The sequence below is a fragment of the Neoarius graeffei genome, chromosome 2 (genome assembly GCF_027579695.1).
Source record: "Neoarius graeffei isolate fNeoGra1 chromosome 2, fNeoGra1.pri, whole genome shotgun sequence".
NCBI lineage: Eukaryota > Metazoa > Chordata > Actinopteri > Siluriformes > Ariidae > Neoarius > Neoarius graeffei.
In genome coordinates, this window is record NC_083570.1 from 80,689,843 (window position 1) to 80,712,477 (window position 22,635).

At 41.0% G+C, this 22,635-nt stretch overlaps 1 protein-coding gene across 1 annotated transcript in view; it reads right to left on the reverse strand.

Annotated features, from left to right (window-relative positions):
* Positions 1-2,908: 2,908 nt before the first annotated feature.
* pdcd2l (programmed cell death 2-like) overlaps positions 2,909-22,635 on the reverse strand; it is a 30,344-nt gene continuing 10,617 nt past the window's right edge. Inside the window, exons 4-6 of the mRNA XM_060915040.1 lie at positions 8,218-8,331; positions 3,458-3,615; positions 2,909-3,083 (exon numbers count right to left, since the gene is read on the reverse strand). Of these exons, the coding sequence (XP_060771023.1) occupies positions 2,953-3,083; positions 3,458-3,615; positions 8,218-8,331 (403 nt within the window). The 3' untranslated portion in view covers positions 2,909-2,952. The remainder of the gene's footprint in view (positions 3,084-3,457; positions 3,616-8,217; positions 8,332-22,635) is intronic.

The window sequence follows — 22,635 nt, forward strand, 5'->3', positions numbered from 1 at the left end:
CGAAAGGCGGGGTACACCCTGGACAAGTCGCCAGGTCATCACAGGGCTGACACATAGACACAAACAACCATTCACACTCACATTCACACCTACGGTCAATTTAGAGTCACCAATTAGCCTAACCTGCATGTCTTTGGACTGTGGGGGAAACCGGCGCACCCAGAGGAAACCCACACAGACATGGGGGGAACACGCAAACTCCACACAGAAAGGCCCTCGTCAGCCGCTGGGCTTGAACCCCCACCATGTTCAGTTCAATTAAGTTATATATGTATAGCACTTTTAACAATGGACATGATCACATATATATTATATAGACATGAGTGTTTTACTGGGAAATATGCCACTCGTATTTTTCATACAAGCTACATCCTGGACATGGAGAACCAAAACCTTGACATAAATCTCTAGATGTCACTTGTGAGGAAATCGATGAATTCTTTTGAGGAATTTGGGTACTTTTTGTTTGTGAATGTGTCTAAATAATAAGAAAATCACACATTGACTCAAAGACATGAAGTTTAGCTTCTCGTGTTGAAAATCCGTATTTATCATACAAAATACACCGTGGATCTGAGTGGCACGGTGGTGTAGTGGTTAGCGCTGTCGCCTCATAGTAAGTAGGTCCTGGATTCGAGCCCAGCAGCTGGCATGGGCCTTTCTGTGTGGACTTTACATGGTGTCTGCGTGGGTTTCCTCCGGGTGCTCCGGTTTCCCCCACAGTCCAAAGACATGCAGGTTAGGTTAACTGGTGACTCTAAAGTGAGTGTGAATGGTTGTTTGTGTGTCAGCCTTGCAATGAACTGGCGACTTCTCCAGGGTGTATCCTGCCTCTTGCCAATAGTCAGCTGGGATAGGCTCCAGCTTGCCTGCACAGGATAAGCAGCTACAGATAATGGATGGATGGAGCTGAGCATACATTGTTGCTTCGTAGCTCATTATTCCCTGTTACACTGTGATGTCCTGTACTGTTATATTAACTATTCATTCCTTTCATAACCACTTTTTTGTTCACAGATGATGTTCTCTAAATCATCTTCTTTGTGTATTCGCTCATATTTCTTCTTTCTACAACATGTCACCCGAAGGAAGGTGTGTAAGGAAGAACCCTTGTGTAAATTGTTGTACATACAGTTAGGTCCATAAATATTTGGACAAAGGCAACATTTTTCTAATTTTGGTCCTGTACATTACCACAATGAATTTTGAACAAAACAATTCAGATGCAGTTGAAGTTCAGACTTTTAGCTTTAATTCAGTGGGTTGAACAAAATGATTGCATAAACATGTGAGGAACTAAAGCATTTTTTAAACACAATCCCTTCATTTCAGGGGCTCAAAAGTATTTGGACAAATTAAATAATTGTAAATAAAATGTTCATTTCTAATACTTGGTTGAAAACCCTTTGTTGGCAATGACTGCCTGAGGTCTTGAACTCATGGGCATCACCAGACACTGTGTTTCCTCCTTTTTAATGCTCTGCCAGGCCTTTACTGCAGCGGTTTTCAGTTGCTGTTTGTTTGTGGGCCTTTCTGTCTGAAGTTTAGTCTTTAACAAGTGAAATGCATGCTCAATTGGGTTGAGATCAGGTGACTGACTTGGCCATTCAAGAATATTCCACTTCTTTGCTTTAATAAACTGGGTTGCTTTGGCTTTATGTTTTGGGTCATTGTCCACCTGTATTGTGAAACGCCGACCAATCAGTTTGGCTGCATTTGAGCACACAGTATGTCTCTGAATACCTCAGAATTCATCCGGCTGCTTCTGTCCTGTGTCACATTATCAGTAAACACTAGTGACCCAGTGCCACTGGCAGCCATGCATGCCCAAGCCATCACACTGCCTCCACCGTGTTTTACAGATGATGTGGTATGCTTTGGATCATGAGCTGTACCACGCCTTCGCCATACTTTTTTCTTTCCATCATTCTGGTAGAGGTTGAGCTTGGTTTCATCTGTCCAAAGAATGTTCTTCCAGAACTGTGCTGGCTTTTTTAGATGCTTTTTTAGCAAAGTCCAATCTAGCCTTTTTATTCTTGAGGCTTATGAGTGGCTTGCACCGTGCAGTGAACCCTCTGTATTTACTTTCATACAGTCTTCTCTTTATGGTAGATTTGGATATTGATACGCCTACCTCTTGGAGAGTGTTGTTCACTTGGTTGGCTGTTGTGAAGGGGTTTCTCTTCACCATGGAAATTATTCTGCGATCATCCACCACTGTTGTCTTCTGTGGGTGTCCAGGTCTTTTTGCATTGATGAGTTCACTAGTGCTTTCTTTCTTTCTTTCTTTCTTTCTTTCTTTCTCAGGATGTACCAAACTGTAGATTTTGCCACTCCTAATATTGTAGCAATTTCTCGGATGGTTTTTTTCTGTTTTCGCAGCTTAAGGATGGCTTGTTTCACCTGCATGGAGAGCTCCTTTGACCGCATGTTTTCTTCACAGCAAAATCTTCCAAATGCAAGCACCACACCTCAAATCAACTCCAAGCCTTTTATCTGCTTAATTGAGAATGACATAACGAAGGAATTGCCCACACCTGCCCATGAAATAGCCTTTGAGTCAATTGTCCAATTACTTTTGGTCTCTTTAAAAACAGGGTGGCACATGTTAAGGAGCTGAAACTCCTAAACCCTTCATCCAGTTTTAATGTGGATACCCTCAAATGAAAGCTGAAAGTCTGGACTTTATGTCCATGTCCATTATATAACTATAACTTGAATATGTTTCAGTAAACAGGTAAAAAAACAAAATTTGTGTCAGTGTCCAAATATATATGGACCTAACTGTATATTATTGTGTTGTAAAAGCGACCTGATAAGACTAACGGGGTGCTCAAAAACATTTGATATACACATGACAATAAATATTTACATCAATAAATTATAAATGATAAAGAAACGGTGCAAATTACAACAGTAACTAATGCTTTATTGTCTTATAAACTATTACAATCATTTAAAGAGCTTTTGGTCAGGATCAGTTTGTACAAAGTGGAATTCCTCAAGAGGACTGCTTGATCCAGATGTCCAACAACTGTTTCTGCAGGTATAAATCAAAACCGTTCCAAACTCAACAGCAAGCTCTGTGGAGGCAAAACAAAGAGTTAATCACCAGTCTCTCCAACACACATGATAACATTTTATATATTAATGAAATTTCAATCTAGTGTGCTTTGCATTTTAGTCATTTCCTTGAAAGGGGGACGACAAAGTTCAAGAAAAACTTTATAATCTGAAAGCAGCTGTTTTCAAAATGATAAGTGGAAACAGCATAAATCCCTAATCTTAATGTTGTTGTTCATTACACATTACTGGCAGGGCTTCAAGAGTCAAATTAAAAAAAAAAAAAAAGTGCAAAATCTCAAACTCTGATAAGACATTAATACAAGAACCAGTGTGATCAGAGAGCTCAAATCTAAAATTTCGTAAAACTACATACAGAATTCATCAGACAAACCTGAACTTAGATGTACACTGCGAAGCAAACTGACCAGTGCTGGCATTAACTGAAATTCAAAAACTCGAGGACTGCCACAGTGTGCACAAGGAGGCACCATCTGATTTACATTTGAAGGAGGTGCCATGATAAATAACGGTGTCCCACTCCAGCTGTATCTGTAAGATCCAAAAAGAATGCATATAACTCAGGGTGTATTATACAGATACTCATATTGGTATCGGTCTGATACCGTGTGAAGACACAACACGGAATGACAGCAAGCTGGATTTATTTCATGATTAATGACGACAATCAAAGTAAAGCAGACTGCAAACTGCTGCAGCGAACATCCGCTAGACGAGAAAAAATGTCTACAGACAATACTTGGTGAGTGACAATAACAGCTACTTCCCTGTATGTCATTCTTAACAATCAGCCACTATCGGTCAACGATAATGAAGGATTCCTTCAGGATTGAAACAGAACTGTACAGAAACACTTTTCTGTTGTGAAAGAAAGCCCACTCTTCTCCACTGCAATCCTACTCGAGCCAAGATAACTCATTATATTATTATTATTATTATTATTATTATTAATAATCGCAATTATATAATGAGCTTGCTCATGAGGGATACATTTTATAAATTCACACATATAAAATGTATATCCGAAATTTACATGTAAAGCTGCTTTGTGACAATGCCCATCCATCCATTATCTGTAGCCGCTTTATCCTGTTCTACAGGGTCGCAGGCAAGCTGAAGCCTATCCCAGCTGACTACGGGCGAGAGGCGGGGTACACCCTGGACAAGTCGCCAGGTCATCACAGCACTGACACATAGAGACAAACAACCATTCACACCCACATTCACACCTACGGTCAATTTAGAGCCACCAGTTAACCTAACCTGCATGTCTTTGGACTGTGGGGGAAACCGGAGCACCCGGAGGAAACCCACCCAGACACGGGGGGAACACGCAAACTCCACACAGAAAGGCCCTCGCCGGCTGCTGGGCTCGAACCCAGGACCTTGTTACTGTGAGACGACAGTGCTCACCACTACACCACCGTGCTGCCCCGCTTTGTGACAATGCCCATTGTTAAAAGCATTCTACAAATACAATTTAATTGATTTGAACTGAACTAATATAGCTAGCTAATGAGCATTATTTAAAAATCAACTCACTAATGTGATAAAGATTGCCTAGTAACCTTAGGACATGAACCCACAAGTGTGTGCTTTTCATGGCAACTATCTAAACTGGGAAAACATCCATCCATCCATCCGTAGCCGCTTATAACATAAACAGCTAAAATAAAAATGTTCCATGAAGTCCCTGATTGATTGATACTAAGCATGAATGAGTACCAAAACACATGCGCTCATCCTCGTTCTGAGGGAAAAAAACAAAAGTATCAATGCATCACTACATACAACTCCATTTCTAAATTTATTGGGATGCTAAGTGAAATATAAATAAAAATAGAGTGCTATGATTTGCAAATCCTGGAAACTCTATATTTCATTGAAAGTAGTACAAAAACGACATATCAAATTCTCTGTTGAAACAGATAAATCTTATTACTTTTTGAAAATTTATACTCATTTTGAATTTGATGCCTGCAACATGTTTCAAAAAAGTTGAGATGGGGCAGGTTTACCACTGTGTTGCATCATCTCTTCTTTTAATAACACTCTGTAAACGTTCGGGGAATGAGGAGACCAACTGTTGTAGTTTGGAAAGTGAAATGTTGTCCAATTCTTGCCTGATATAAGATTTCAGATGCTCAACAGTTCGGGATCTCATTTGTCATATTTTCCGCTTCATAATACACCAAATGTTTTAAATGGGACATAGGTCTGGACTGCAGGCAGGCCAGTTTAGCACCCTGGCTCTTTTACTACGGAGCCATGCAGCTGTAATATGTGCAGAATGTGGTCTGGCGTTGTCTTACTGAAATAAGCAAGAGGACTTCCCTGAAAAAGATGTCATCTGGATGGCAGCATGGTGCTCCAAAACCTGTATATATCATTCAGCATTAATGATGCCTTCCCAGCTGTACAAGCTACCCATGCCATGTGCACTAATGCACCCTCATACCATCACAGATGCTGGCTTTTGAACTGTGCACTGATAGCAAGCCGGATGGGCCCTCTCTCTCTCCCTCTCTCTGTAGCCTGGAGGACGTGGTGTCCATGACTTCTAAAAAGAATTTAAAAATTTGATTCATCAGACCACAAGCCAGTTTTCCACTTCACCTCAGTCCATCATAAATGAGCTCAGATCAAGAGAAGGTGGTGGTGTTTCTGGATTTTGTTTATACACAGTACCAGTCAAAAGTTTGGACACATCTTCGAATAATTTTTTTTAAATTTTATTTTTATTAATTAAAAGACACTTCATGTCTTACAGTAATGATGGATGTCATTTCTCTTTACTTAGTTGAGCGGTTCTTGACATAATATGGATTACTACAGTTGTGGAATAGGGCTATTTACTGTATTTTTATTATACTGTTTGATCTCAAACACATTAAAAAGTAAAGAAATTGCACTAATTAACTTTTGATGAGGCACCTGTTAATTGAAAAGCATTCCAGGTGATGACCTCATGAAACTGGTTAAGATAATGCCAATAGTGTGTAAAGCGTCATCAAGGTAAACTTTGAAGAATCTGAAATATGAAACATATTTTGTTTACCACATAATCCCATATATGTTATTTCATAGTTTTGGTGTCTTCAGTATTGTTCTATAATGTAGAAATAGTCAAAATACTCAAAAACCTATGACTGAGTAGGGATGTACAAACTTTTGACTGGTCCTGTTTGGTTTTTTTCTTTGCATGGTAGAATTTTAAATTGCATTTGTGGATGCAGTAATGAACCGTTTTCACAGATGATGGTTTTCTTAAGTGTTCCTGAGCCCATACAGTGATTTCCACTACAGGCACGTGTCTGCTTTTAATGCAGTGTTGCCTGAGGGCCTGAAGATCACAGGCATCCAGTGTCAGTTTTCAGCACTGGCCTTTTGGTTTTTTTTTTTTTGGATTCTCTGAATCATGGCGGCACGGTGGTGTAGTGGTTAGCGCTGTCGCCTCACAGCAAGAAGGTCCGGGTTCGAACCCCGTGGCTGGCGAGGGCCTTTCTGTGTGGAGTTTGCATGTTCTGTCCGTGTGGGTTTCCTCCGGGTGCTCTGATTTCCCCCACAGTCCAAAGACATGCAGGTTAGGTTAACTGGTGACTCTAAATTGACCGTAGGTGTGAATGGTTGTCTATGTGTCAGCCCTGTGATGACCTGGCGACTTGTCCAGGGTGTACCCCGCCTTTCGCCCGTAGTCAGCTGGGATAGGCTCCAGCTTGCCTGCGACCCTGTAAAACAGGATAAAGCGGCTAGAGATGATGAGATTCTCTGAATCATTTAATGATATTATGTACCATCGATGACGTGATCCCCAAATTCTTTGCAATTTTACACTGAGGAACATTATTCTTATATTGTTGCTATTGTTGCACTGTTTGCCCACGCAGTCTTTCACAGGGCAGTGAACCCATCCCCATCTTTACTTCTGAGAGACTCAGGCTCTCTGGAATGGTCTTTTTATACCCAATCATGTTACTGACCTGTTGCCAATTAAACAAATTAGTTTTTTTTTTCTCGCATTACACAACTTTTCCAGTCTTTTGTTGGCCCTCTCCCAACATTTTTGAAACATGTTTCTAGCATTAAATTCTAAATCAGCAAATATTCTCAAACAACAATAAAATTTCTCAGTTTCAACATCTGATATGCTGTCTTTGCCGTATTTTCAACAAAATATAGGGTTTCCGTGACTTGCAAATCATCGCGTTGCTTTTATTTACATTTTACACAGCGTCCCAACACTCTGGGAAATGGGGCTGTATAACTAAAACCACACACCCACAGAAACATGAATTACTGCGATCAAAGAAAGAATGTCAAAGCATTCTTTCAGCCCTGAAAATCAATATTTTCTTGTCCTATAATTACTGTAATGCCACAGAAATGAAAATGTCCGCAATATTTGTTTCTGATGTAGTTGAAGTTGCACTCATTCTTTATTATGCCTTGTTTTCTTTCATTTCACAATAAGCTCAGATGGAGTCAGGGGCTGGGGGGGAGTGTGTGAAAACTTTAAGAATATTAATCATCGAAAAAAAAACAAAAAAAACAAAACAAAACCTCACAGAGACATTCTGTTTGCAAATGAAAAACGATTAACCCTTTGGTGACTGACCCCTTGAAAATGGTTCCTCCAGGAACCACGACGTTTCAGTTGTCAAGACAACAGAAAAGCTAAAATACAAATACAAATATAAGAGCATTTTGTTTTGTGCACAAGAGCATTGTGACGTATCTTTCTGTTTTTGTATTTTAGTTTTTCCGTTGTCTTGACAACTGAAACGTCATCGTTCCTGGAGGAACCATTTTCAAGGGGTCAGTCACCAAAGGGTTAATCAGTGTTATCTAATCTTTCTGACCATAAAGTATTGTAGAGGGCCATTTATTTTCCATGCCTCATTAATAATAATGCCTGTAATTCACAATGTCTGTTTTCTGCGACCCTACATTAACTTGAAAAAGGCCAGAAAGCATCACTTCAATGTACAAGTTCTCTATCGGAACTAAAATCCAGACCTCATTAGTATACTAAGGGGAATAACTGCACTAATACTCATGTTATTTAACAGAGGGCATGGCTAGTTTTTGGTTCATTCCCTAAGTTTAGTCTATTATCCACCTCATTAAACTCACCGCAGCACTTGTTCTGGACAGAGGGAGACTCTCTTCATGAAACTGGAAAACGCTGCATCTCCATGTTTGGCTTTGGCTTTTTCATATGCCTCCTCCCCTCCTTGACCTTCACAGCTGAAACGTACAGACGAAATATTGGAGAAATAAAGTCATATCCAAGATAAATCAAATTTCTTTTCGAAAAAAAAAGCAACATACACTCTAAAAATGATTCTTCAGCCCAGTAAAAATTGCTCATAAAAAAGAGAAGAAGATTTTACCAAAAAATGCTGTTATCTGAACTTGGCTCAATTAAAAGAACAAGTACAGCTCATTATTTTGTGTGTAAAGTGTCTTTAAGATTTTGCATAAACATTGTCTATAATTTTTAGCAATGGAGCACTTGCATGTGACGTCACAGCCGATCCAGATTGTGACAGACGCCATCTTGTCGGTCAAACGCCATATTTCTGCCTTCTACTTCTACTTCTGGTTCTACTTCTACCTTTTCTTCTGGAAAACCCTACTATATACAATTCTACTACAACGGCTGCGGCTACAAGCTCTCCCTACCTGTGGACGTTTTTTATGTTTTTTGTGTGTATTTTTGCGTGTTGTTCGTCTGTACCAGACTTCAATATCCACTACAACCGTATGGACTTACTGGACATTGGTTTCCAGCAGAAAATGACGGTTTGTAGCGATTTCCATCGCATGCACAACATTCCGGACGAGATAGCGAGACCAGCGGGGTCTCTGTGGATTGTTATCGGAAGCAAAGCGAAGGAGGCGGCGCCGGGAGCAGAAGTAAAAGCGAGGCTGCAGAGCCGGCCTGTTGACTAAACTCAGAAAACAGCCACTCAAATCTCCACTGCCAAGCCTCTATCTCTCCAACGCCAGATCCATGGTAAACAAGACGGACGATTTGGAATTACAGCTGGAATTACCTCATTCTATTCTATAATCGGCTGGTCAGTGCTATACTAGATACTGATATAAATAGTGTTAGTACTCAATACTTAAGTGACTTACCCGTCCAATGAGGATAGTTATTTTCTTGTTTACAAGATGCCACATCTGAGTCGCTGACAAATCCTGAATTTCTGTAAAGATAACTGTCCAGAGATTTATAAGCACGCAGTGCTTCACCACTGAACAGCGAGGGAAAGTTAATGAGGTAATTACACACGCCTGGGTATTCCGCTGGCAGTTCAACATCCACTGACACGGTTGTGAAAACTACATCCGGTAAGCCATAAGGGTCACTAATCTGTAGATCGTTTATTTTAGACATATATCTAGTTATCTGTTCATTAGAAAAATGAGCCGTGTAGTCCTTCGGTTGAAATTGATCCATTCTGTACACGAGTGCAGCAGTATTCAGTGGTGTTTTTGACCGACAAGATGGCGGCTGTGTACTTTCCGGTCATGTGACTGCAAGATCTCTATACCTACTGGCACGGTGGTGTAGTGGTTAGCGCTGTCGCCTCACAGCAAGAAGGTCCAGGTTCAAGCCCCGTGGCCGGCGAGGGCCTTTCTGTGTGGAGTTTGCATGTTCTCCCCGTGTCCGCGTGGGTTTCCTCCGGGTGCTCCGGTTTCCCCCACAGTCCAAAGACATGCAGGTTAGGTTAACTGGTGATTCTAAATTGACCGTAGGTGTGAATGTGAGTGTGAATGGTTGTCTGTGTCTATGTGTCAGCCCTGTGATGACCTGGCGACTTGTCCAGGGTGTACCCCGCCTTTCGCCCATAGTCCGCTGGGATAGGCTCCAGCTTGCCTGCGACCCTGTAGAACAGGATAAAGCGGCTACAGATGATGAGACCTACTGTCAAGTGTGTGAGAGAGGTGGATGTAAATGCAGAAGTGTTTATTTTAATACAGTGCGATCTATATACATAAAGTGCAGGAAACACACACGACAACAAACAGTCCAAATCGGCAGGCAAGGTCATAAACGTGAAAGCAGGCAAAGGGTCAATCGAGGTGCAAACAGGATATCGGAGGCAAAACGAGAATGAGAACTAGAATCGGGAACAAGAGTCGAGGAGCCAGGAAGATCACAAAAATGGGAAACAAGGCTTGGTAATGCACATTGAACGTGGCGTAATACTTTGTGTTGCATTACCATCAGCGCAGTCCTTAAGTAGCCCAACATTTAGTTCACTGATTGAGGACAGGTGCACCTTTTTGTGGGGCGGCACGGTGGTGTAGTGATTAGCATGGTCGCCTCACAGCAAGAAGGTTCAGGGTTTGAGCCCAGTGGCCGGCGAGGGCCTTTCTGTGTGGAGTTTGCATGTTCTCCCCGTGTCTGCGTGGGTTTCCTCCGGATGCTCCGGTTTCCCCCACAGTCCAAAGACATGTGGTTAGGTTAATATGGGACGGCCTTGGGCTGAGGTGCCCTTGAGCGAGGCACCTAACTCCCAACTGCTCCCCGGGCGCTGTTAGCATGGCTGCCCACTGCTCTGGGTATGTGTGTGTGCTCATTGCTCACGTGTGCGCGCGCGTGTGTGTTCACTGCTTCAGATGGGTTAAATGCAGAGAGGAATTTCACAAGTGTATGATGAATAAAGTTGTGCTTTTTTGTTCACGGCGCGCCTGCTGGAGCTCATTTGTCGCGCACGCAGCCCGAGGCGCTCCTTCAGGTGCACACGCCAAGACTGACACCTACATTCAGGAAATTTGGGAACACTAAAGTAAATATTTGGAGATCTTCTGACACCACACCATTAGACCATACTCCATCAACTTGGAAGCATTTGGACCGTTTGCCATGACACCGCAAGGACGAATTGCATAGGTAAGAGCACATCAGACTGTTCATTTTTATGTGTTTACAGTTATGAGGGTTTTTTTTGTTGGCTTGTTTCAAACAATTGACATGTAATGTTTTACGGGGTGGTGTTTATCGACATCAAAAGGTGTTTTGACTGCAAGGCTGGCTTGGCAGGGAACATGAGGCAGCCTAGGCTAGCAAAGCAGAGCTAGCGCTGATAAATTAGCAAATCTAAGTGGGGTCAGTTTTTCAAATAATTAGTTCAGTCTTTTACCAGAGATGCTCTTAAATATGACTGTGCTAGAACGTCTCGGTTTTTATTTGTTTATATCATGAAGTTGGTCACTGATGCACCTGTGTGCTTTTGCTAGTTAACAGTACCGTTGATCTAGACCTTTGCTGATCTAGAAAAGGCTTTTGATTGGATACTGAGAGAGTTGATATATTGGAGCCTGAGGAAGAAAGGAGTGACTGAAGAAGACATCCAGATGGTGAAGACGATGTATGAAGAGGCAAGCACTGCCGTCAGAAGTAGAGACCAATTGTCAGAGTCTTTTGAGGTGAGGGTTGGAGTACATCAAGGCTCAAGACTTAGTCCCCTTCTGTTCATTACTGTCCTCGATGTAATAAGCCAAGAGACTAGGCGAGGGTTGCCATGGGATCTACTGTATGCAGATGACCTTGTCATTTCTGCTGAAACAGAGGAAGAACTCCAGAGAGAAATTCTGAGGTGGCAAGAGTGTATAGAGAGCAGAGGGCTGAGAGTGAATGCAGGAAAGATCGAAGTGATGGTGTGCAGCAAGATCAATGAGACGATCACTCTTGTTGATCGGCATAACATCAGCTTGAACCAGACAGCTTCATTCAAGTATCTGGGGTCCACAGTCAAGTCAGGCGGAGGATGTGAGAGAGAGATTGAGATGAGGGTAAAATCAACTTGGAGAAAATGAAGAGAGTTAACACCTATCCTATGTGACAAAAAGATATCAGCAAAACTGAAGACCAAGATACAGTGGTGCTTGAAAGTTTGTGAACCCTTTAGAATTTTCTCTATTTCTGCATAAATATGACCTAAAACAACATCAGATTTTCACACAAGTCCTAAAAGTAGATAAAGAGAACCCAGTTAAACAAATGAGACAAAAATATTACACTTGGTCATTTATTTATTGAGGAAAATGATCCAATATTACATATCTGTGAGTGGCAAAAGTATGTGAACCTTTACTTTCAGTATCTGGTGTGACCCCCTTGTGCAGCAATAACTGCAACTAAACGTTTCTGGTAACTGTTGATCAGTCCTGCACACCGGCTTGGAGGAATTTTAGCCCATTCCTCCGTACAGAACAGCTTCAACTCTGGGATGTTGGTGGGTTTCCTCACATGAACTGCTCGCTTCAGGTCCTTCCACAACATTTCCATTGGATTAAGGTCAGGACTTTGACTTGGCCATTCCAAAACATTAACTTTATTCTTCTTTAACCATTCTTTGGTAGAACGACTTGTGTGCTTAGGGTCGTTGTCTTGATGCATGAGCTGCCTTCTCTTGAGATTCAGTTCATGGACAGATGTCCTGACATTTTTCCTTTAGAATTCACTGGTATCATTCAGAATTCATTGTTCCATCAATGATGGCAAGCCGTCCTGGCCCAGATGCAGCAAAACAGGCCCAAACCATGATACTACCACCACCATGTTTCACAGATGGGATAAGGTTCTTATGTTGGAATGCAGGGTTTTCCTTTCTCCAAACATAACGCTTCTCATTTAAACCAAAAATTTCTATTTTGGTCTCATCCATCCACAAAACATTTTTCCAATAACCTTCTGGCTTGTCCATGTGATCTTTAGCAAACTGCAGATGAGCAGCAATGTTCTTTTTGGAGAGCAGTGGCTTTCTCCTTGCAACCCTGCCATGCACACCATTGTTGTTCAGTGTTCTCCTGATGGTGGACTCATGAACATTAACATTAGTCAATGTGAGAGAGGCCTTCAGTTGCTAAGAAGTTACCCTGGGGTCCTTTGTGACCTCGCGGACTATTACACGCCTTGATCTTGGAGTGATCTTTGTTGGTTGACTACTCCTGGGGAGGGTAACAATGGTCTTGAATTTCCTCCATTTGTACACAATCTGTCTGACTGTGGATTGGTGGAGTCCAAACTCTTTAGAGATGGGTTTGTAACCTTTTCCAACCTGATGAGCATGAACAGCGCTTTTTCTGAGGTCCTCAGATATCTCCTTTGTTCGTGCCATGACACACTTCCACAAACATGTGTTGCGAAGATCAGACTTTGATAGATCCCTGTTCTTTAAATAAAACAGGGTGCCCACTCACACCTGATTGTCATCCCATTGATTGAAAACACCTGACTCTAATTTCACCTTCAAATTAACTGCTAATCCTAGAGGTTCACATACTTTTGCCACTCACAGATATGTAATATTGGATCATTTTCCTCAATAAATAAATGACCAAGTATAATATTTTTGTCTCATTTGTTTAACTGGGTTCTCTTTATCTACTTTTAGGACTTTGTGTGAAAATCTGATGATGTTTTAGGTGATATTTATGCAGAAATATAGAAAATTCTAAAGGGTTCACAAACTTTCAAGCACCACTGTATACAAGACTGTAATCAGACCAGTAATGTTGTATGGAGCAGAAACATGGTCCACCAGAGAAAAAGAACTCAAGCTGCTTGAGAAAACAGAAATGAGAATACTAAGATGGATAATGGGTGTCAGTCTGAGAGATCGGAAGAAAAGTGAAGATATAAGGAAACATCTGGGAGTCCCTAACATCAGAGAGAAAGTGAAGGAAATGAGACTGCGCTGGTTTGGACACATATAGAGGAGCGAGGGCTTCAGTAAGACCGTCTATGAGAATCAACTGAAGGAACAAGGAGCAGAGGAAGACAGCGGAGAAGATGGAGAGACTGTGTGAGTGATGATATGAAGGAGAAGAGACTGCAAGAGAGAGATGCACTGGACAGAAAGAAATGGAGGAAGATAATTCATGTCGCTGATCCCTCCACATGAAGGAAAACAGCGTGAAGAAGAAGTACCGTTGATCTAGTTTTCTGGACACGATGATTTGAAAGTTCTGTTATTATATCGTGATTGTTAATTTATTTGTCATAAAAGAAAATCTGTGTGCTATAGATTTTCACTGTGGCAGAAGTAGCGATAGTAGTTTTCGTAGTGGTAATGTTTAACCAAGATATTGCACATATACAACTTAAAATATTAAGAAAGTCTAAATGAAACAGCTTAATTTTACTCACTGGAGAAACCTATATTTTTAAGTAAAGACATGAAGTGAAATTCAGATTTTTTAGTAAAGTCAGCTTAATTATATGAGTAAAAATATATAAAATTATGGATGTAAAAATGTTGCAATAATTTTTTTTAAGTAAAATCAGTCCATCATTTTTAGCGTATGTAGTATCAACATGACACTATGTCTGAAACCCATGCTGATGATGTTTATGGGTCTGTCTCAGAAACTGGGTACTGTGGGGGTCCCCCACTAAATATACTCACAGTCGATAAACTATACGGTTTTGAATGGTGATGTTGGTTTTAATTTGAAATAAAATGATGAAAAAAATAATACAGATAAAACTAAATCTTTGATGTGAATATTCAGAATTTGGCAAAAATTCTGCAAATTTGTGGAAAAATGGCGGTTTGATCTGGGACATGATAAAAAGGTTGTAGTCCACTGAAAAGTCTACAGTTATCACTAATTGTATTTTAAGTTGTAACTTTATACACCTAAGGATTGGTGCGCTCACAGAATAATCATAACCGTAATAAAACATCATGCAAAATATTTGATCACCGTTGTAACTGCATTTTCCGCATACCCAAAACCAATACGATCGTGTGTTTTGATCTAAACAGAAAGCCTCAGGGTCAAGGTCATTACCTCACCAAAAGTAGTAACTTAAAATCACTATGCCATATAAAAATTTAGTTATAAATCTGCGATTTTGTTTTTTAAAACGAAAGCTGAAAGTTAGGTATAGAATATGTTTCTTACAGAATATGTTACGATGGTAGCTGGTCTTGTATGAATTTCTGAGCTATAAAATGAGTTGTGGTCTATTTTTTACCATAGCGTGTTATTTGTGTGCAGGGAAGGACACACATTAACAATTTGCATGTCTCATCTCATTTCATTATCTCTAGCTGCTTTATCCTGTTCTACAGGGTCGCAGGCAAGCTGCAGCCTATCCCAGCTGACTACGGGCGAAAGGCGGGGTACACCCTGGACAAGTCGCCAGGTCATCACAGGGCTGACACATAGACACAGACAACCATTCACACTCACATTCACACCTACGGTCAATTTAGAGTCACCAGTTAACCTAACCTGCATGTCTTTGGACTGTGGGGGAAACCGGAGCACCCGGAGGAAACCCACGCGGACACGGGGAGAACATGCAAACTCCGCACAGAAAGGCCCTCGCCGGCCACGGGGCTCGAACCCGGACCTTCTTGCTGTGAGGCAACAGCGCTAACCACTACACCACCGTGCCGCCCCCAATTTGCATGTGTAGAATGGAATTTTCCACTCCAACAGTTAGAAGTTGATCATGCTTCCATTTGCGGTCTTTCTGTTACGTGGGTGATCTGTTCGGGCGTTATCACTGAAAAGGTGAGTTTTGACAGTTTTATTTTGTTTTAGTCTTGCAGTATAAGGCAATAGAATGTTTCTTTTTCATCTTACTTTCATATTTCGTAGTGTTTGCATATTTTTGGCCAATATTTTGCAACCATGGCCAATTTAGATCGAACTTTTGATAGAATCTACGGCCAGTCATTTTGCCCCGCGTGCGCCGCAGCAGTGACCCGCGCGACCTTCAGCCGGTACAGTCGCTGTTCTTTTACCACCACCGTTATTCTCATCTTTCCGATGTGTTCTTGATTTTTCCATTGTGTCCTATTGTCCTATTTCACCATATCAAATACCCAAAATGCATCATATTATTCATATTTAAGTGAATAATCAATTCAGTCATCATAACTTGGCATTTTTAACCCAAGCAATAAAAAAGAGGAAATTTATTCAATATTTTCACTCCTCTGTGAAGGAGGGGCTTTAATTCTTCATGATGTAGTTATTTTATACGTAAATCAATTTTGCAAAAGCGTTTGAATTGTAATCAGATAAAGCAAGATGCTATCTTTATTCTTATTAAACATGACAAAAGAAACATTGAGTGTTAGGTAAATGCAAAAAAAATAGTAAAATTAGAAAATTTATTTTTTGACCATAATGTCCCAAATGAGAGACCAGTTTCTGAGACGGACCCATATACAAGTTCAGGTGATAACGTCATGCGCTTTTCAACTGACTTCAAATGCAAAGCTTCTGTTTGCAGTTAGAGGAAAGCCCGATATTTTGATTAATACAAAATTCACTGAGACATGAGTGGGGTCCTGCATCTCTCGGACATCAAAATTAGAATCAACTTCAACATGATGAATTCTTTTTCTTTCAAGAAGAGCACTAATTTTGGCTTGTGATTCTCCTTGCATTGTTTTTTGTTTAAAATGCATCAGCCTGGAGGAGAATTGTGAACAAGTACAAAGTCGTCAGTGTTTTTTTTTTTTTAACCAAAACATCAAGCCTAAATGGTTTTGAGAATCAGCGATTACTAACAATGTTTAAACTAACATCAGCCTTTTAATATGCAGTGAAAAAACACTGAAAATCAAGGCTCATAAGTTTCACTTTCTTATAAAAAATAGAAAAAAATACATGCAATCATACAAAGAAAAAGAGAAGTACAGCAAAAAAGATGTACAGCTCCATGGATAAATACTCGACCACTGAATACTGCAAATACAGTGGATATAAAAAGTTTACACACCCCGTTAAAATGATAGGTTTTTCTCATCTCTCATCTCATTATCTCTAGCCGCTTTATCCTGTTCTACAGGGTCGCAGGCAAGCTGGAGCCTATCCCAGCTGACTACGGGCGAAAGGCGAGGTTCACCCTGCTGATGTAAAAAAAAATGAGGCCACGATAAATAATTTCAAAACTTTTCCCACCTTTAATGTGACCTATAACCTGTACAGTGGTGCTTGAAAGTTTGTGAACCCTTTAGAATTTTCTATATTTCTGCATAAATATGACCTAAAACATCATCAGATTTTCACACAAGTCCTAAAAGTAGATAAAGAGAACCCAGTTAAACAAATGAGACAAAAATATTATACTTGGTCATTTATTTATTGAATGAAAATGGTCCAGTATTACGTATCTGTGAGTGGCAAAAGTATGTGAACCTTTGCTTTCAGTATCTGGTGTGACCCCCTTGTGCAGCAATAACTGCAACTAAATGTTTGCGGTAACTGTTGATCAGTCCTGCACACCGGCTTGGAGGAATTTTAGCCCATTCCTCCGTACAGAACAGCTTCAACTCTGGGATGTTGGTGGGTTTCCTCACATGAACTGCTCGCTTCAGGTTCTTCCACAACATTTCGATTGGATTAAGGTCAGGACTTTAGCTTGGCCATTCCAAAACATTAACTTTATTCTTCTTTAACCATTCTTTGGTAGAATGACTTGTGTGCTTAGGGTCATTGTCTTGCTGCATGACCCACCTTCTCTTGAGATTCAGTTCATGGACAGATGTCCTGACATTTTCCTTTAGAATTTGCTGGTATAATTCAGAATTCATTGTTCTATCAATGATGGCAAGCTGTCCTGGCCCAGATGCAGCAAAACAGGCCCAAACCATGATACCACCACCTTGTTTCACAGATGGGATAAGGTTCTTATTCTGGAATGCAGTGTTTTCCTTTCTCCAAACATAACGCTTCTCATTTAAACCAAAAAGTTCTATTTTGGTCTCATCCGTCCACAAAACATTTTTCCAATAGCCTTCTGACTTGTCCACATGATCTTTAGCAAACTGCAGACGAGCAGCAATGTTCCTTTTGGAGAGCAGTGGCTTTCTCCTTGCAGCCCTGCCATGCACACCATTGTTGTTCAGTGTTCTCCTGATGGTGGACTCATGAACATTAACATTAGCCAATGTGAGAGAGGCCTTCAGTTGCTTAGAAGTTACCCTGAGGTCCTTTGTGACCTCACCGACTATTACACACCTTGCTCTTGGAGTGATCTTTGTTGGTTGACCACTCCTGGGGAGGGTAACAATGGTCTTGAATTTCCTCCATTTGTACACAGTCTGTCTGACTGTGGATTGGTGGAGTCCAAACTCTTTAGAGATGGTTTTGTAACCTTTTCCAGCCTGATGAGCATCAACAACGCTTTTTCTGAGGTCCTCAGAAATCTCCTTTGTTCGTGCCATGATGCACTTCTACAAACATGTGTTGTGAAGATCAGACTTTGATAGATCCCTGTTCTTTAAGTAAAACAGAGTGCCCACTCACACCTGATTGTCATCCCATTGATAGAGTCAGGTGTTTTCAAATTTCACCTTCAAATTAACTGCTAATCCTAGAAGTTCACATACTTTTGCAACTCACAGATATGTAATACTGGATCATTTTCCTCAATAAATAAATGACCAAGTATAATATTTTTGTCTCATTTGTTTAACTGGGTTCTCTTTATCTACTTTTAGGACTTGTGTGAAAATCTGATGATGTTTTAGGTCATATTTATGCAGAAATATAGAAAATTCTAAAGGGTTCACAAACTTTCAAGCACCACTGTATGATTCAATTGAAAAACAAACAAATCTGTTCTGGGGAAAAACATAAAAAATAAAAAACGTTCAATAGACTGGTTGCACACCCTTAAACTAAGTGTGCACACCCTTAAACTAATACTTTGTTGAAGCACCTTTTGATTTAATTACAGCATTCAGTCTTTTTGGGTTCACACCTACCATCAATTAAAATGACTCTGATTAACCCCAAATAAAGTTCAGACATTTACTCAGTTGCCTCCTCCAGCAAAAGCCAGGGTTCACAGACAGCTTACAAAGCATCAGAGGGATCTCACTGTTGAAAGCTATCAGTCAGGAGAAGGGTACAAAACCATTTCCACGGCATTAGATAGACCATGGAGCACAGTGAAGACGGTCATCAAGAAGTGGAGAAAATATGGGACAACAGTGACATTACCGAGAACTGGACGTCCCTCCAAAATTTATGAAAAGACAAGATGAAGACTGGTCTGTGAGGCTGCCAAGAGGCCTACAGCAACACTGAAGGAGCTGTAGGAATTTCTGGCAAGTACTGGTTGTGTACTACATGTGACAACAATCTCCCGTATTCTCCATATGTCTGGACTATGGGGTAGGGTCACAAGACGGAAGCCTTTCTTACAAAGAAAAACATCCAGGCCTGGCTAAATTTTGCAAAAAAAATACATCAACTCTCTCAAAAGCATGTGGGAAAATGTTTTATGGTCTGATGAAACCAAGGTTGAACTTTTTGGCCACAATTCCAAAAGGTATGTTTGGCGCAAAAACAACACTGCGCATCACCAAAAGAACACCATCCCCACGGTGAAGCATGGTGATGGCATCATCATGTCTTGGGGTTGTTTTCCTTCAGCTGGAACAGGGGCTTTAGTCAAGGTGAACAATTCTAAATACCAGTCAATTTTGGCCCAAAACCTTCAGGTGTCTGCTTAGAAAGCTGAAGAGGAATTTCATCTTTCAGCACGACAATGACCCCAAGCATACATCAAAATCAACAAAAGAATGGCTTCACCAGAAGAAAATTAAAGTTTTGGAACGGCCCAGCCAGAGCCCAGACCTAAATCCAATTGAAAATCTGTGGGGTGACCTGAAGAGGGCTGTGCATAAGAGATGCCCTCGCAATCTGACAGATCTGGAGTGCTTTTGCGAGGAAGAGTGGGCAAATATTGCCAAGTCTAGATGTGGCAGGCTGATAGACTCCGACCCAAAAAGACTGAATGCTGTAATTAAATCAAAAGGTACTTCAACAAAGTAATAGTTTAAGGGTGTGCACACTTATGCAACCAGCTTACTGTATGTTTTTTTTATCTTTTATGTTTTTCCCCCTAACAGATTTATTTGTTTTTCACTTGAATTGTACAGGTTATAGGTCCCATTAAAGGTGGGAAAAATTTGAAATTATTTATCGTGGTCTCATTTTTTTTACATCAGAAAAACCGATCATTTTAACGGGGTGTGTAAACTTTTTATATCCACTGTATGTCTATCATGAGTATCTGACCACCCAGCTTTACAGACAAATCAAACATCTCTATCTTTGATATTGAACTGACCTTCATTTAACACAATTTAATCCACAATAGACTGGAATATTCATCTCATGTTCATCAACCTCTATCTTGGTCAGGATATTTCCAGTGCCCAGCTCCAGAAACACTGAGTGTGAGGAAGAATTACACCGTGGATGGGATTAATGTATATATTAAGGCAGTGCCTAAAAGCGGAGCTCCTGATGAGTGTATGAGCAAAATATTTGTAAGGGCACAAAATCAACCTGAATAGAATAATAATATTATTACATATGAATGATTGAATTGTGTAATGTACTGTACTTCATGTTAATAAACTGCTGCATTGTCTTGTGACAGTGATACCAATAATGAGATACGCATTGCAGTTACAAATACATATTTATTCCTTTCTTTGACACCGCATGCCATGTGCCAGAAACGACACCACGACATTTAATATAGCGTGACTCTACTGGGTGCCTGGTGGACAGCAGTGAACCAACACTTTCACTTTACATTATTATATACAGTAGTTACAGCTGAATATTATCAGACATAAGAACTAATCAATATCGATCCGTGGTAGTTTTAGGTTATCTACAACTAAGGAAAGATGCTCATAATTGTTATTGACCTATACAATAATTATGCTTACACAAGTATGCAGGGCGGCACAGTGGTGTAGTGGTTAGCGCTGTCGCCTCACAGCAAAAAGGTCCGGGTTCGAGCCCCGTGGCCGGCGAGGGCCTTTCTGTGCGGAGTTTGCATGTTCTCCCCGTGTCCGCGTGGGTTTCCTCCGGGTGCTCCGGTTTCCCCCACAGTCCAAAGACATGCAGGTTAGGTTAAATGGTGACTCTAAATTGACCGTGAGTGTGAATGGTTGTCTGTGTCTATGTGTCAGCCCTGTGATGACCTGGCGACTTGTCCAGGGTGTACCCCGCCTTTCGCCCGTAGTCAGCTGGGATAGGCTCCAGCTTGCCTGCAACCCTGTAGAACAGGATAAAGCGGCTAGAGATAATGAGATGAGACAAGTGTGCAGAGTAAGAAATTGTTCAGGTTAAAAAAAAAAGCAAATTAAAAATAAGCACTGGATAAAAACTGATTCATCTTATGGAAATCTCATCTCATTATCTCTAGCCACTTTATCCTTCTACAGGGTCGCAAGCAAGCTGGAGCCTATCCCAGCTGACTACGGGTGAAAGGCGGGGTACACCCTGGACAAGTCGCCAGGTCATCACAGGGCTGACACATAGACACAGACAACCATTCACACTCACATTCACACCTACGCTCAATTTAGAGTCACCAGTTAACCTAACCTGCATGTCTTTGGACTGTGGGGGAAACCGGAGCACCCGGAGGAAACCTACGCGGACACGGGGAGAACATGCAAACTCCGCACAGAAAGGCCCTCGCCGGCCACAGGGCTCGAACCCGGACCTTCTTGCTGTGAGGCGACAGCGCTAACCACTACACCACCGTGCCGCCCTCTTATGGAAATAAAGATACAAATTTTATTGTCCGATGATCAAGTGTTTATATGTTGCCTTGCACTTACGATCGGGTTCCCTGTGGTGGTACACGCACGTCATTCGTACGGATAGACGTCATATCATCACAAAAGCGAACAAAAATCAGGTTGATGCATTACCATCTTCTATTAAGTATGGAGCTCCGCTCTGCTATTAGTCCATTGATGAGCAGCGTGCAGAAACATTCACACACTCATTCATACCTAGGGGCAATTTAGATTAGCCATTCCATCTTTTTAGGTATTTTAGGAGGCAGGAGGTGGCTGGAGAACCCACAAGTAACCCATATGGACACAGGAAATAGATACTAAACTCTATCCAGGCAGTAATCCAAGCTCAGGATTGAACCTGGAGCTGTGAGGCTGCAATGCTACACATGGCACCAACACCACAGTGACACCCTTATACAACCCCGATTCCAAAAAAGTTGGGACAAAGTACAAATTGTAAATAAAAACGGAATGCAATGATGTGGAAGTTTCAAAATTCCATATTTTATTCAGAATAGAACATAGATGACATATCAAATGTTTAAACTGAGAAAATGTATCATTTAAAGAGAAAAATTAGGTGATTTTAAATTTCATGACAACAACACATCTCAAAAAAGTTGGGACAAGGCCATGTTTACCACTGTGAGACATCCCCTTTTCTCTTTACAACAGTCTGTAAACGTCTGGGGACTGAGGAGACAAGTTGCTCAAGTTTAGGGATAGGAATGTTAACCCATTCTTGTCTAATGTAGGATTCTAGTTGCTCAACTGTCTTAGGTCTTTTTTGTCGTATCTTCCGTTTTATGATGCGCCAAATGTTTTCTATGAGTGAAAGATCTGGACTGCAGGCTGGCCAGTTCAGTACCCGGACCCTTCTTCTACGCAGCCATGATGCTGTAATTGATGCAGTATGTGGTTTGGCATTGTCATGTTGGAA